Genomic DNA, 16,762 nt, shown 5'->3' with positions numbered 1-16,762 from the left:
AGGTTGTGGAATCTCTCTCAATGAAGATACTCAAGAACTGTCTGGACTCAATCCTGTGCAATGTGGTCTGGGATGACCCTGTCTGAGCAGGGAGGTTGCACCAGATGACCCTCTGTAGTACCTTCCATCCTAACCGATTCTGTGATTATGTATGTACAGTGGAATATTTTTGGATCATTTTCATTTTACATCATTGTTTTATGTGCTTAGTTGTACTCCAGACATGAATGCAAGCAGCTTTTGAAGTTACCCAGTGTATAATCCAGGCTTATTTGGTCTTTCTGTTTAGCTTCAGTTCCTTAAGTAGTTTTACTTTGTCTGTTTGCTTTGTCTGCTTGTGGTAGCAGATTTTTATATTCTGGCTTTGGAAAAGGCAAATATTCTTTCCACTCCCACTACTTGCCCGGTTTAGTGATCCATGCTTATATCTGTAAATGTCAGGGTTCCTTTGATGTTTCTAGTATTTTATAATGAGAGTACCTCCAACTTCTGTGGGCAACACTACCATTCACAATGTATTTATTACATTCTGTCAATGTGTACGCTTTGCTGAAAGTGTCATCTCATTGACAAGGGGTAGATTCAACTCCAGGTGAAAAGAATGAGAAGGAGATGACAATAGGAGTGGAAGAAGGATATCTTGTTCCTTTGGTCAGTGGAAGCTGTGGGCTTCAGTATTGATAACAACGATTTCCATTAGGTTTTGTAATATAATTATCAAATATTACATAAATTATTTTGATTAAGGAGCTAGACCGGTACAAATTCAACATGGCATGTGTTCAGTGAATTAAGTACCAGTGAACAGGTTTTATGTTGACAAAGTAGACATGCTTTCATGGAGATCAGTTTTTCTGCCCAGTGCTGTGTAACCTTTTTCTAAGTGAGATAAGACCTAAAATAATCAGATTTTAATAGTTTTATCTGATACTCCTTTATGGTATCCAGTAAGAGGGGATATTTAAATATTATAATTGTACTTGTTAGTGGTACAAAAGCTAGTAGAACACCATGTTTATATTTGGATAAGCCTAGAAAGTTGGTTCTAGAAAGTTGATGGGAGACTGAAGAAGAACTGAGGGTACAAGGCTTCTTGGAAGATTGGGTGACATAAATTATGCTGAGAAATTTCAGGAAATTCTGTCTGTCTTGGATAGCCAAGGGGGTGTGAAGCGGAGAGTTGATCGCAGTATGCAAATAGCATCACCTCAAGTGAACAGCCACACAAGGAATAAGATTCAGAGCTTCCATCTAATATGGGAAGTGAATACAAGAAGAACCAGCTGTTGTCACTGAAGCTTACACACCAGGGCAGAAAAAAAAAGAACAAATTTAATGGCAGCATTGATTTGTTGGAGCAGATTTCCTAGGACTGTGACAGACTGTACATAGATGGTAGTTTTTTAGCCAAGACTGGAAGTGCTCAGTACATGTCAGCTGTATAAGTAACCATAGTAACAGCTGAAACCAAGAAAAGTTCAACAGTCCTATAAATGAGCAGTTACTCTGTCTGACAAAAACCCCTATTCTCATCCCTGAATTGTAGTATGTCCTGAAATTATGCAAATTTGGGGGAACAGTTTCTTGAGCTGAGGGATAGACTTTGTTAGGAACTTTCTGGAATGTGTGGGTAGGCACCATAAGTTAGAGCATTTCTTCAGTGAGAGCGTAGAAAGCCTCTCAAAGCGACAGAACCCAATGCATTCTAGGACAGTATTCATTAAATCTATCACCTCAAGGAATAAAAATTTCTCACTTACCAGTATTTTGTGGGCAGACTGAACTCCAAAAACTCCACACGTAGAGCTTGGAAGAGAACTTTGGAGTTAAACCAACTCTTCTGCTGTTTTTTCTCTCCTCTCATGGAGGGTTGAAGGTATCTTCCAAATAAATTGAAAAAGTGGACATCAATTACTAATAAGTTCAAGAAAAGTAATTATAAAAATTATTTATGTATTTCTGATATGTAAACATGGACAAGAAGTCTCAGGCAGTTCTGGACTACTTTATGTAGGACATTATTTTGGACTTAAATGAAACTAAATCATAAGTGCTATAACTGTTTTTTCTGTACTCCATTTTTGTGTTTCTTGTTTTAACAACATTATATAATTGTATTTTGCATAACTATTTTTATTGCTTCTCCCTTTTATAGTGTCCAGTGTCTCCCAGTGTTTTTTAGTTTATTTTGATTCACCAAAACCTATGGAAATATAATGACATGGTACCGCTCTTCTGTAGTTTAATGCTTTTGTGTATGATTTCTTATTTCTCATGCATTCATTTGTGAGGATCCTAAAATTAATTGCTGTTCCTGTTGTTAATCATTCCCATCAGAGTTTGTTTCTGTTTTATAAGCAGATGCTTTACAAATTAATAGGATATTGATTAATCACGTACTTTATATCCCTAAAATACCTATGTTTATATTCTTAAGTCATAAGGCCTAAATGCTCTTTCTTTAGAATTTTTAAATGTGGTTGGGACGTTGCCTTGTTTTGGCTGTCCACTGTGAAAACAAATCTGAACATAGACACACTTAAAAAAATCATCAGCTTTCAAGACAGTTTTACATATTGACAGGTGGTAGCTGAAAAGCCAAAAGAGGCAAAGTGTGTCTTTCATACCTGCTGGGTCTTCTGTCTGGGACAGAAGACCTCTCAGAAGAGGGAAATCTCAAAAACATATGAATAGTTCACCCTGCCAATTGTCAGACCATGACAGGAACTCCAGTTCTTCTAATTGAGATCCAGACATGAAAACCTTCAGAAGATATTGTTTCTGCCTCTTGACCCCTCCCCACCCACACACCTCCAAACCATGCAAAGTTTACCTTCAGTCAGGTCATCAGCTCTTTAAATGAAGACAGAAGTAGGAACAGAGACAAAACCAGAAATCGGTTCAGTGTTATTTTTTTTCCTCCCTGACATTATTGGTGGAGAGTATTTCTGACTGAGAAAACACAAGATTCATCTTTGCCTCCTCTCTGTTTCCTGTATGCATGCTCAATTAAATATTGCTTTTCACTTATCTGGAAAAAGTCCCTTAAAAGGTTGCCATTATGGACTAGTGCTCCTATTCCTATTTTATTGTCTGATGGCTTTGAAGCACTGGACTCACTCTCATATTATTGTAATCTATTTTTTTCAGTTTGCTTGTGACTAAAAGCACTTTAAAACCCATTGCACATTTGACAAATACAGCAAATTGCACATACAAACAAATTGACCAAAATTATCCCCAGAAATATTAGTATGGATGTCAGATTTGAGTTACTCACATGACATTTTCTAACAGGAATTGTGTTTTAGTTTGGCTTGTTTGTTGGGTTGGGGTTTTTTGTTGTTTTCTTTTGTTTGCTTGGGTTTTTTGGGGAGGCAGGGGTTAACAAAATTTTGTACCTTCTAGTATGTTCTGAAGGAAATGATGCTTCCATAGCTTAGCGCCCACAGTAAGCAGTAGCCACACTGGCTTTAAAATTCAAATGTTTCATTAGACTGTCTTTTCCACTGGCAGTTCTCTTTTACTTTCTGAAATCCTTCAAAAAACACTATAGAACATGAAGGTATCACATGAAGTTGATTTTATGTTTTCCCAGTCTAAAGCTACTTAGTGCAAATAAAATTTTGTGCCAGTCAGCCCAAGATGTGTTACAGCACTGTTAAAGCCCAGCCTGGTTAATTAGAAATGTTTTGCACTGTTAGTGTGATGTGCAGACTTCTTGGAAAGAGGTTTCCTTCAGCAGCATGTAGTTTTACAGTACAGTCAACAGAATGTTGCAGAATAGCAATTATGGGAATAAGGAGAATGCACAAGCTATTGGAGTGAATGCTTTAATGCTGATACATTTTTTCTGATAAAAGCAACTCAGATAAGAGGATATTCAAGTTATTGTAGCAATTAGTTTTTCTAAGATGTCTATCTATATGAAATGTTTCATGGTAGGGAAAAAACCCACAACTTTGTAGTAGAATGCAAAGTTTATTACATTTCTAGACTACATTATCCTTGTCAGCTAGATTAAAGCATTCTCCTAGTTTCTGTCCTATATTACCATAACAAGTGAGGAAATAATGTAGTGTTGTTACACAGAGCAGCTTATAAATTTTGACATAAGTGTGAGAGAAATCACTTGAAATGTGAAGCAACCAAGAGGAATAATTAGGAACAGCAGAATGATCTCAGTAATATGACAACAGTTTCTAAAGCACCCTACAGGATTGAAATCATCAGGTTTGCTTGACCTATATCTTTAATAATACAGCTCATTGCCCTTGTATTGAAGCTAGAGGGTAGGACAAAGTATAAGCTTTATCATGTTTTAGGAGAAATTGCAAAAAGTTTATTTATTAACACAGCACGAAATGGCCCATTTCTATGATTACCAAACAGGAAAGCAAGTTGGGCCACAGTTCACCACACAGAACACTTTATAGTCAGGCTTGGCTGGGAAAAAATATTATGTAACACTCAAATAAGATAAATGGCTGCATTGGCAGTGGAAATAACCTTCTGTTTAATTAGAAAATAAGAGCTATATGGGACAATAAAAATGGTTACTGCTGCCCTCAGTCACCGTTTAATAAATATGATAGCGCTGAAGATAATGCTAAGTGTTATTTATTTGTGTAATATCATGGACTCAGTAATTGTTCATGTTCTTGATAGTTACCCTGCATGTAGAATGAGTCCATTTCATGTTTTCTTTGTTTAATTTTTAAAAAGGAAGGAGGATGTTTTTAAACTTTTCAACTGTTTTTAAAAACCAAAGATGTGTGACCACAGCTCATTCATGTCTCAGTGTTGCCATAACCAAACTACTCATTTTCTTAGCTTACCTTCAGGATAATTAAGCTTTGAAACCTGAGTGTACTTTCCAGGCTGGATTGTCTTTCTGCCTTGGGTATGTTCCTATGTCTGTGAGGGGAGAGCATAATTTGAATTTTTAGCTGTCCATTTCATCATATCTGTATTTTGAATTAGTATAATTTAGCTCCTTTGGAGTTTTAGTCACTTAACATACAAATCAAGTCCTGCAGGACACAATGTGGAAGACTGAAGATTTTTCTGAAGGGAATAGTTTTTACTAGTAAATTGACTACCAAACTGTGCTATATGCATATGTATCAGAAGTTTCCTTTCTCTGTAGAGCTTATTTATTAGATATGGACATTGTTCCCCGTTTCACCTCTTCAGGAATGTACACATCTATCAAATACTTGTCAGAAAAGCAGGGCATGGGATGTATTTCACAATATACTTTTAACAGGCTTGGTATCCCAGCCCTATTGCTTTTGGTCACAGTCTTTCTATTTTGAATCTACAGTAAATACCGGGATTTGAAAAAGGATATCAAAGACTTTTCTTGGTTTTATCCAAAGGGATAATTCAGAAGATGTTTCATCAACAAGTTTTAACCCCTCCTTCCTTCCGTACTTTCCCTCCCACAAATGTAGACTGTATGTCAAGAGGCAAAACAAAACAAAACAAACCCCCTTTTCTTCACACAATTCACTTTAAGCTTCAAAATCCTCCAAAATCCCCAATCTCCCTTTGCAGTCTGGTTCCCACTCTCCAGCTTTCCTCATCTCCCTCTGAAAGAAAAAAGCTCTTCTTTAAGAGACTGATAGGTTGTAGAGCGATGCTTAGCAACAACATTCCTGTGCCTTAAGTAGCTGCAAGCCCCTAGCTGAACCCTTTGATGTGACTGTCAGGGCAGATTTATTTTGTTTTAGCACATTGTCTACTTGTCCAGATGTATCAGGAGATAAAAAGGAGTCATGTTTACACTCTTTTTGGGAGGGGGAGAGGGGGAGGAGATGTAATTAAATCGCATTTTTGATGAATCTCTGAGAGATCAAGATGAAGAACAGAGGAATTGGCTTGAATATGGAGGGGAAACCCGTTTGCCTGCCCTGACACCTGACATTGTAGGAAAATGAAGTGTAAAGCCATAGCACAATGTGTTGATTTGCTTCTGCTGAAGCCTTTGACTTTGTGTTTTTTTCATGTGCTAGTAGTTCACAAGAGTCCAGAAAGGCCTATTAGAGAGTAGCTGTTGTGCACCACAGACTCTTTCCTGTGTCTTATTTAATGTATTTTTTTGTCCAGGTTGAAAAAACCCTGTGTTTTTCTCTACAATATTAATGTTATAGATCATATATCTTCCCAGAATTTCTGGCTGTGGTAAGTGGCTGTCAATCAAATAATTAAAGAAAAAAAAATGAGCATCAGGGATCTTGGATAAATAAGTGTGCAGTGTGAGGCAGGCCTTGCTGAATTCTCCCAGAGAACAAATAGCACAGATAAATGCATTTTTGTTTATTTGCTTTTAACTTGCACATTTAGCAACACCATTCTGAGCTCTATTAATAACCTGTGGTGTGCAGTGACAAGTCTGATTCCAGCATTCAGTATGCTGTGGGTATGCCAAGTGAATAAAATGCTAGTTTTAATCTGCTGTTACAAAAGTTACTCTATTTGCATTTTAAATAGGTTACACTACAGCACCCCCTTCTGCTGACTAAATAGAGTGACAAGGGGTTGTAGCTGAAATTGTTTTATTCCCACATGACAGAATAAGGATGCCTTCAAAGCATTTTTAACTGTCCAATTTCTGAATTCCTGTGCCTATTAAACAAGGAGATCAGCGCAACTCAGCAACACTCATTAAAGTACTGGTACCTTTTAAATTTTTAGGATATACCTTTCATTTTCTGGCAGCATTGTCCATACTTCCTAAAAAAATAAAGCAAGGAGCATGAATAGCAAAGTGAAGAAAGGCCTTTAACACTGCAAACAATTATGCCTGATCAGTGAAATGTATTCACTGTTCTGCATTCCTCTGATTATCATTGAATGTATTTGCAAGTGATGATATTACATTACTGATTTAATTTATGGAACTGTCTTGGAAGTTCCTATCCATAAAAAGAGCAATTTAGCTTGCTGATTCTGTCTTTGCTTTTGAAGAATATGGGGACATCAGATTGGCAAAAAAAGGTGTAGAACTTCTGAGTCATCTTATTTCAAAACAGAGGGCTCTGAAAAGTAAGGAATTACTGTATTGTATGTAATTTGAGTTCTACTTCAGTGTTTGTATGCAGCTTGTGTACTGTTGCTATGCCATAGCATAGCAGGAGTCTTGGCAATTGCTTCCATTAGTGCTATGTTTTGTAGTTGTGATGTAATTAGTCAAAAATATTACAGGGAATGGCTGAAGGAGACTTGGAATCTAATACATTATCAGTGTATTTCCCTTCACATAACTGACTTAGCTGTGCTTTTGCATCCTCTGTTGAAGTTGTAATATCTAAAACCTCCATATTAGTCTTTCACTCCTTCAGGACTGTTGGACAATAAGTGAGATGCGATAAATGTCACGTTTGGGTATTGATGAGGTGGGGACTTAGAAAAAGGTTAGCATCTGCTAGCATCTTGAAATTCATTTGTGGTTCACTTCACAAGGCGCTTCAAAGAATAGTTGTCTTTAACAAACGCAGAATTCTCTAGCAACAGTTTCAGAGTTTTCTGGTTTGGGGTATGATATGCTTATTTTTGGTTTGTTTTTTCCTTGCATTTTATTTTACTAGTATGTAAGCCCATTGAATTCTGTATACTGTAAATGAAAAGAAGGTGGTGTGTGTCATATGTGAAGAATGTAAGGAAGGTAAAGATGCTGGTAAAGAAATGCAACATAAAATATAAAATTATTGTTTACCCTTGCTTTCCCAATCCCAGATCAGGATTCAAGGCCAGCAGATTTTTTGTTTTTCTGCGGGTCTTTTGTTGAGTTCCTGATTTTCATTAATAGCAGTCTAGGAGATGAAAAAGCATTAAAAAATCTATTTTGGGGATGAGTATGATTGAGCAACTTTGAATTTATTTTGTAGTGTTATTTTAAATGGATTTATTCTTATTTTAAAACTTAACATTATGTTTTACAGTGAATAGATTTCTTGTTGGATTATATTCATGGGTATTGCTTTCATTCACTATTAAGTTGCTAGAATGTTTAAGGGCTCCTTTAGGGACAAATTCTGTTAACTACTGTAATGAAAGATACTGAGCCGGTTGAACAGTGAGGTTTAACTTATAAGAAATGAATATATTAGAATGTGGCATATGATTAGGGAGAGGTGGCAATAGTGAAGTTAATTTCCTTCAACTCATTAAGCTGAACTAAGTGAGCTGAAGAATCTCTTGCATCGTTTTGCTTTTAAGTGTGAGTAGCCAAGATATGATTTTTAAAAAGATACAAGGCAAATACCATACAAGACTATTTGTCTACTGACCTTGAAAAAATATTGTTGAAAAGATGCTAAAATTCTTGGATTTAGAGTGATATAAGTTTCAAAAGAATGGTCTTGGAAGTCAAAAAATCTGCCAGGTGTTTTTGTACGCTATATGTTACAGTAGAACAAATCAATTCAGCCTCCTTAGATGCAGTCATTGCCTTCTGATTATATTTGTGTAAAGTCTTGGAGCCTTTGATCAAAGAAAGGCATTTGTGACTAGGTCTAATCCAAGCTCTTTAAGGTGTTTAACTTGCACGGGAAGGGGGTAGAGGGAGGGGGAAGAGGTTGATAACAGCTGGGATTTAAATTTAGTTTTGCTGAACTTTTGTTTTGAAAGGATTTCTATTATACACTGCTTCCTTTTCCATACAGAAGATGGATCATTGAGTAAACCTAAAAGGGAAAGAGGATATGGGAGGAAATGGGTGGGGACTTGGAATTAATCTTCTGAAGAAAAATGTTTGATCAGCGGGTAGGAGAGGATGAAATCCTCTGATGTTGACAGCAGGCAACTTTCTGACTAATGTGTGATTGACAACTTTGATGCTCCAGTGGGGAGCGAGTGTCCAGCCGTGCTCAGGCATCCTCTGTCTGTGGGTGGTAGTGTTAATAATGTGGCAACTGGAAAGATTAATTGTGGACAAGCAGCAGGATTACGAGGAGGGCTTCACAGGTCTAAAAGGAACAGTGGTAGGAAGGCCTCTGATCTGTCAGCCCAAAAGGAAATTAGTTAGGGCAGGCTGGAGCAGGCTTAAAAAAGGGAGGAGGGGGGAGGGTAAGATGGAGTAATGGAAGAAGGGAAGCATTTAGGATATTAAAGCAAAATGAAGAGGATATTGAAAAAGGTCATAAGGGGTTGGGGCCAATGTTCTCAAAAGACCTTAATACACTACATCCTCTTACAGTACGTGCAGAGTTCAGCTTGTTTTGGAGAGAACTGCAAAGTGACTTTTGTAGTGGTTAGAGCTGCCCCTCAGGTAATACCTGTTACTTGTTTCCAAATGAGCATGAGAATAAACTCAGTTAAGAATTTTCAAAGATGTCTAAGTGCAAAATACATAGCAGAGAGTTTACTTAAGCTGTTTCTTCAAGTTAGTAGCTGCTGTGTATTTTACTTCCCACACTTTTTGGTAGAAGTAGAGATTTTGCCAATAAATTCTGTGTTACCATTAAAGAGGCCATTCATCATGCTTACTAATGTTATTAATCAAGATACACCACAGTACTCTTAAAATGAGATCATTTTGATAAATCATGTATGACATGAAAAGACTTTATTCCTTTTAAGTGCAATTTAGACTGTAATTTTTTTCCTCATTTATGATTCATGGGAGAAACATGGATAAAATTCCCTTGCACATTTACACCTTATCTTCAGTAATAATTCAAAACTGCTCTTAGATGAAAATTCAAGGGCTGATTCACCAAGGCTGAATGCCAGCTCATTATTTTCTGGCATTCAGTAGTCCAAAAATAATGTCCATACATTAGGTGCTTTTCACAATAGTTGAATTTGGCTGCACACCAGACATATCGATTACACTCAATTAAGCCTAAATGCATAAGAATTATCTGATGTTCATTTGCATTTTTGATCCAGTTGCACCCTGCTTTCAACCTTGCAATTTAACATTAAGTGAAAACCAAAAGGTAAAGTAAATTCAAGTGAGAAGTGGTAATCTCTCTTTTAAGAGAATAAGGGAATGCTTTGAATCCAAAATGCTTTGAATCTTCTTAAGCTCCACTACTTCTGTTAAGTAAGCAGAATTCTCTTGCCTTTTCTGTTGAAGGTTATTGGAATTGGAAGGCCAACCAAAATATAAGATCACTGTTCTCCTTTTCATCCTAATACAGCAATAATTTGGCCTACTGTATTAATAGCATTACATGTGCAAATAAGCTGCTAAAATATCCAGAATGAATATTTTCTAAGGTCAAAGTCCTTATCCAGTGATTATAGCTGAAACAACTGTGTTATTAATTAAATTTAAATATGTCAGAAATGTTTTTTGTATATTCCTGTGTTTAGAACTATAAAAAGGAGATGTCTAGTAGAGAGATTTAATTTGGATAGCAGAGTCTGTTTCTCAAATCATGATTCAAAGAGGATTGGCTTATCTGAGTTACAGTTCCCATTTTACTTCCTTCAGCAGCTGAAATATTTGAAGGAACTTGTGTGGTTGCCAAAAATAGCAGGCCATTTGTATTTTTGAACCATTAGTCTCTACAAATTTGTTTTGACGCAGCAGATGTACACTATGTCCTGATACTACACATGATGTTCCCTTACTAGTACCATCCAAGTATTGTGTTTTTTATTCCTTGAAAAGTGGAATTCAGGGATTAAACAAATTAAATTTTATATTTTTTTGTTTAATTAGATTCCTACACTCTTGAGAGCCAGTTGACAGTTGACAATTTCCTTCCAAATGTTTCAAAGGTTTACTTTTTTTCCCTTCATTAAAGTGACTCTAATTTATGCTGGAGGTTTAGCAAAGACAACTGCTAACTGTGAAGCAGGGAAAGTGGGAAATCCCATTCCTTTAACAAAGGCAGCCTTTCCCAGTCAGGATGCTGTGCCACCTCTTGGTTTTCCAGTACATAACAGTGTGTCAAGGTCGGTGACAAATTCTGGCCAGCCCATTTGAACTCTCTGGCTGAGATCACAGCTGGGGAGAGGGAGCCAGACCAGTTGTACCCTGCTCTTGTCAGGACCTACTTTTGCATATCTATAGTCTCTATCCCTTTTTTTCACACTTCACCCCTTTCTTTCCCTGGCTGTGTGGTTCCTAAGTTCACAGAAAAGCAAATACATTGTAAATAAAGTTGCTCTTCACTAACCATTCCCTAGGATGGAACAGTTAAAGACTTGGTGTATTGTTGCTTCCTGTGATATTTTCTTCTGTCATCAGGCTCTTAAAGACCTCATGGTGGTTAGTGCTCTGCAAGGTCGTGGAAAGAAACAGACCCTCTGAAGTAGTGTTTTGATACTCTCTGCAAGCATGTCATAAATTCAACCCAAAGTGAATACAGTACAAAGGGATTGAATCGACACATTGCTGCCATATTGGTACACAGATATTTGGGCAAGTTTTCAAAATATAGATGAATTATTGAAGACTCTTGCTATTGTGTGTCTTTAGGAAGGTATGTGTGCCCAAGAGATCCAATTAGTCCTTAGCCTATGTAGATGTTTATGGAGACATTTCTTAAAATTATAATTATGTAGTTATACTAAATCTGTTAAAATATGATTAATTTTAAGCATTGAGTGTATTTGAGGCAGAATAAGCTTATCAGGAGAATATTACCATTTGTTAGATAAAAAAAAATTTTTTGGAAACAAGTATTAGTTAATCTTTAAGTTGGAACTATACCATAGATTGTCCTATTACTCGTATACCTTTCTAAAAAAATGTTTTTGTTAGTTTAAAAAGTGAATAATGCAGTGATTTCTTTTATTCTTAATTTTAGTTTTCCCGTGGATATATTAAAAATACTTTGAAATAAATAATACTTTCTTTCTAAATCCTAGGTTTGCATCTTGTAATGGAATATGTACCATCGGGCTGATCACTGCAATGTCACAATATTGTTTTCCATTTTTATTTGAATGTAAATCACCAAATGAGAAGCAATGAAATTTCAAATTGCTAAGGTAATTTCTCTATGGTATTACTAGATGACTTGGACAAGTGTTAAAACAGTGATAAATGAAAATAAACAGCAGTATCACAGAACACAAGATTTCTTGGTAACCATGGGTCAGACCTAGAGAATGAGTATCATTCTGTCCCAAGAAATTCGCCTCTTCATCAGTTCCCTGAAAAGAAATTAGTCTCACTCTTAAATGCTGGAGGTTTGAGATATTCCCATACTGGGTAACAAGTATGTTGCAAAGGAGAAATCCCAAATGCTTAAAATCTTTCTAAGGTAATGGACACAAGAGAATCCTTAGTCTTTGTCTGTAGCTTTGTAGTAAACAGTATTTTCTTAATATGTGGTTTTGCTACCACATCTCATTCTGCTCTCTACCATCTCTCTTTTGGATGATTTCTTGATCAAACTAAGATTTCTTTTCATGATGTCCTCTGAAAATATTCTGGAATTAAATGTATTTAGCTAAGGCAATCTTCATTTATATATATGTTTGTATTATTTATCACATTTTCCCATAATTCCCTTGTATATTGATTGAACCCTTGTCAGGAACGTGCCAACATGCTGCTGTTCCTCCTGTATTGTAAACTTTTTCATGTATAATAAATTAATGGCTACTACAGTTACTGATGTGTATAAATGCAGAAAGAACTTGTGCCGTGCCCTAGAAATGAGGGTAAATATTAGCAGAGAAATGCTAGGATACAAGTAAAAGCTACGTGACACAAATAGAAGAATATCAATGATCAATGAGTATTAATGATACTCCATTATATGGAATGATATTAGCCAATATGGACTAATGTCAAGCCACATCTTGCTCATCAAGAGAAAGCAAAATTTCCTAAACAGTAACCATTACTTTAATTAAAGTTACCTGAAATTTAGTTTCTGGGGGGTTCTGGTGGGATTTTTCATTTGGGTGGATTTATTTTTTTTTTGGTTGGTTGGTTGGTTAGTAATGGTTTGGTTTTTTTTTCCTACTGCAGCTTCTACAATGTCCATAATTTTGATGAACGTCCTTTGAAAATCTGGCACTCTTTTACAGTCCATTTAGTATCAAATGGATACTACACTTTGGACAAAACACACAGGTTAATGTGAAGAGAGGTAGCTCAGTTTAGCAAATGTTTGGTTATGTGCATGACTTGGGGGCTGTGAGTAGTCTAACTTTATTTACCTTGTAACTTTTAAGCCTCATACTATGATACACTGCAAAACTTGGGTGACTTTAGCGTTTGCAAAGATACAAGCTGTTTCTGTAATAATAATGTTAGAATTTCTTTATTGAGCTATTCAGTGACCTGTTCCTATAAAACTGAAGCTACCACCCATTTTAAACAGCCTTCCTCAAAGCTCTTTGCATGTATAGTTACTTTCCACAGCAAGAAGAACTTCTGATGCATATGTCACCAGTACTTGAAGACATAACTGTCACATGTCAGTGCTGTCACTGTCATAATATTCCTGTGAATATTAAGAGTAATGCAATCTATACAAATCTCTTTGGAAAATAGCTTAGGGCCAAATGTCAGTATGTGCTAGAGAAAACAAATAGTTGTCTTTCTGCTGGTGCACAGGCTTTGGAACTTGTGCCAGTGTTTGTGCAAAACAATCCTAACCGTGGATGGTATTCCATAGAATTAAAGTTGCTCTAACTGAATGCTTAGCTCAAAGGTAATGAAAACTGTTCTATATTTGACAGGGAATTATATACTGTACATAAAATAACAGTAAAACACCAGTAAACAAACCCTTCTGTTCTTGCTTTTCCTGAAATTGGAAATAAAGCTAAATTGCCCCTTCACTCCAATATCCTTTTTAGAAGCTCTTGAATTTTGCTCACTCAGTGGTATATTGCTGAAATGGCAAACTCTCTTCCAGTAATTTTAGGAAAAGCTATCATCAAGCTGTCAACAGTCTAAATTGAGATTAAAAGTACCAAAGAGAAACCTTCTCTGTTATCAGAGTCCCAAATAAGTACACTTGAATAGGCAGATAACATCTAGAGTGTACAGTATGAGACCACTTATTCCTCCAGTTTTTTGAGTGATTTACAGGGATGAAGTCTTATGTTAAATAGTTAGTGACATTTTTGTTCTTGTCTTACCCAGAACCATTCAACCTAAAGAAAATACATAGTTGTGAACAAATGCCTGTTCTTGGAATTAGTTTCAAATACCCACTGCAGGGTATAAGGAGCTTCTATCTCTCCCTCTGACATGTTATGTGCCCTCAGCTCATATTGGTCATCAGAGAGAAGATTTCCAATACTTTGTAGTCCAGAGTAGATTGAGTTTCATGTTTACAGTTTACCAAAATCAAAGTATTATTCACTCTAGCTGAAGGTGAGAGTTCTGTCTATAGCGATATGTCTCTGAAGAAGAGGTTCCCTGAACAGGGTTTATTATCACTGGTGAGTCAGCAGAAGCAGGATATTCTATATTTTTATTCATATCTGATAAGTAGCATCCTTGCTGTTTAGGCAAACCAGTCTCTATTTAGGCGTTTGTTTCGATGCATGATGCATATTCATGTTGTGACCTGATTTTTGCTAGGGACAAAAATGGGATTATAACTATGGTCTGACATAGAAATTGGTGGCTGGTCTCCAAAAGCTTAATATACTAATCTACTCAGTCACTTAGCTCTTAACATTTTTATACACTATCAACTAGGAGTCCAATAGCTACAACAAAGAAGATTTCTAAGTTACAGCCTTTAATAAACTATTAGCATGATTAATTTTCATTGTTGTGGATTTCTGATTATCATTCTCGGGTTTGGTCTGGCAATTAAGATTTGAATCAGTATTTAAGCTTTGTCTTTCCCAAAATATTATAGTCCTGTTTTACAGCTTTATCAAATGTTGTAAATCTGTTTTTTAATTCTTCACGATTAATAAAAATATATAAATTTTGAGGATATGATTAATTACAAAGTAAGATTGAGGTGGATTCCTTTGATTGACTTCTGCAGCTTACAAGTCAATATCTCATTAGGAAAAAAACTGCATGGAAAATAGTAATTATTCTCTCAAGACTCACTTTAGTAACTTATCATGAGATTCAAGAAATAGTTTAGCTTTTGTATTTTTCTCTTTATTTGCCTTATTTTTGCTATTAGAAATTATCGTGTAACTTTTAGTGAACATTGTCCTTTGTGTCTTCTATTAAAACACATCATCTTTTTATGTGTGTTGAAATGGGTAGATTGTAAACACTCCAGAGCAAACTCTGTATTTGAAACTGGACATATTACTGCCATGATATCAATCTGTATAAGTTAAACTGAATTTTAAAAACTGATGATGATTCATATTCACCAACACAATCCTTTATTTTCATATCTTCTTCCAGCAATGCAACACTGCTTCTCTATAACTAAAAACCAAGATGGTAAATGTGGCTTGTCTTGGCTTTATATTGTTCTTTCCTTCAACAGAAACATCCAACTGAAGGAAGATTACTTTACTATAAACTATAGTTTTACAGTCTAATCTTTTTAAAATTGGAATGAGAGGATCTTGAGACTTTTATTATGGAGAAAGATTTGTGTTTCTTCTCTTCTCCCTTACCATTTTGGTATTAAGGTTTCTGACCTAGTCTTCTTGGGTATTTAATTCTTTTATTAGACTCCTGGTGTGGGTTTTAAGTGTTTATTATTAATTCTATATACTCATACACTTTTTTGCATAATAGGCAGTATAATTTGTAATGGATCACTTCATTTAGTTCACAGGATGGTGGAAAAGGAAACTATTTTTGTTCTTTTTAGTTTTGAAAAGTATCTAAAGTGTCTAATCCCAGCTTTCTATTTTCTATCTCCTTTCTTACATGTAGACTCATTCATATCTTCCTTTAGGTACATATCAATCTGTTTCAGCAAGAGGAACATTTTTAGCATTGCCTAATGATTTCCTGATGGTAATTTTTTTAAGTTGTTACTGTATGAAAATATTCTTTTAGCAATGATACTTCATTTATGTTGTTGTGTAAACTCTTTTGAGTGCAGCTACCTTGAGGGACTGCAAGCAGCCTTAACAAAAAACAAATTAATCCTCCAAGGCCAGTGACTCTGTGCACCTGTAACCCCCTCACAGCACTCATCTTGCAGGTGCATCCGCTTTGTATAATCATTGACCTCCACTCAGAATGCTGATAATGTTGGTTTTATCACACAGGCCTCCTGTGATGCTGCTTCTGCCTCTCCACAGATGCACTATACACCTCTGCCTTCCGGATCCAGAGACCTCACCAATCACAGAGGTATGAACTAAACTTTTATTGGTATGAACTGCTGCAAGGTGATAAGCTTTACTGTAAGGACTTCTCTGTATTAGTTACTGCTGCATTTCACTTTACAGAGAACACTGTGCCTTTCAAACACTAGATGAGAAAACCATACCTGTCAAGACTACAGATTTTAACTCATATTAAATAGGATTTAAAGGTAGTCCACTGGGAAAGCAAATAAATCTATGGATAATAACATTCAGTAATTTGTGTGTGTGAGAGAGAGAAAAACGTGAAGAGATTAGAGTGCTTAAACATTGCTAAGTAGATGATTACATGCAGCACTGGTAATTTTGAGAGAATTTGTAAACTTTATAGTATTTGTAAAGTGAGAGCTTTTTGGCAGTTTAACAATTTAGGTCTATAATTTGGAAATGTTCACACATTTTCATTGCAATAAAAAGGGATTCTTCTCTGTTTTTCAACATTAAAGGCAGATCAGCGTTCAATTTCCTTTTTCATCAATCCTTAGATCTTAAAAAACACCTTGGGCAAATTGTCAAATTCCTT

The 16,762-nt window shown here is 35.8% G+C and overlaps 1 protein-coding gene across 1 annotated transcript in view; it reads left to right on the top strand.

Annotated features, from left to right (window-relative positions):
• Window positions 1-16,762, top strand: part of CUNH10orf11 (chromosome unknown C10orf11 homolog) — a 645,699-nt gene that overhangs the window by 524,929 nt on the left and 104,008 nt on the right. Inside the window, exon 6 of the mRNA XM_017807157.1 lies at window positions 16,141-16,225. Within this exon, the coding sequence (XP_017662646.1) occupies window positions 16,141-16,225 (85 nt within the window). The remainder of the gene's footprint in view (window positions 1-16,140; window positions 16,226-16,762) is intronic.

This window comes from Lepidothrix coronata, unplaced genomic scaffold (genome assembly GCF_001604755.1).
Source record: "Lepidothrix coronata isolate B3197 unplaced genomic scaffold, Lepidothrix_coronata-1.0 Scaffold17, whole genome shotgun sequence".
Lineage (NCBI taxonomy): Eukaryota > Metazoa > Chordata > Aves > Passeriformes > Pipridae > Lepidothrix > Lepidothrix coronata.
Note: the sequence above shows the minus strand (reverse complement) of the source record. Positions and strands in the feature narration are given on the sequence as shown.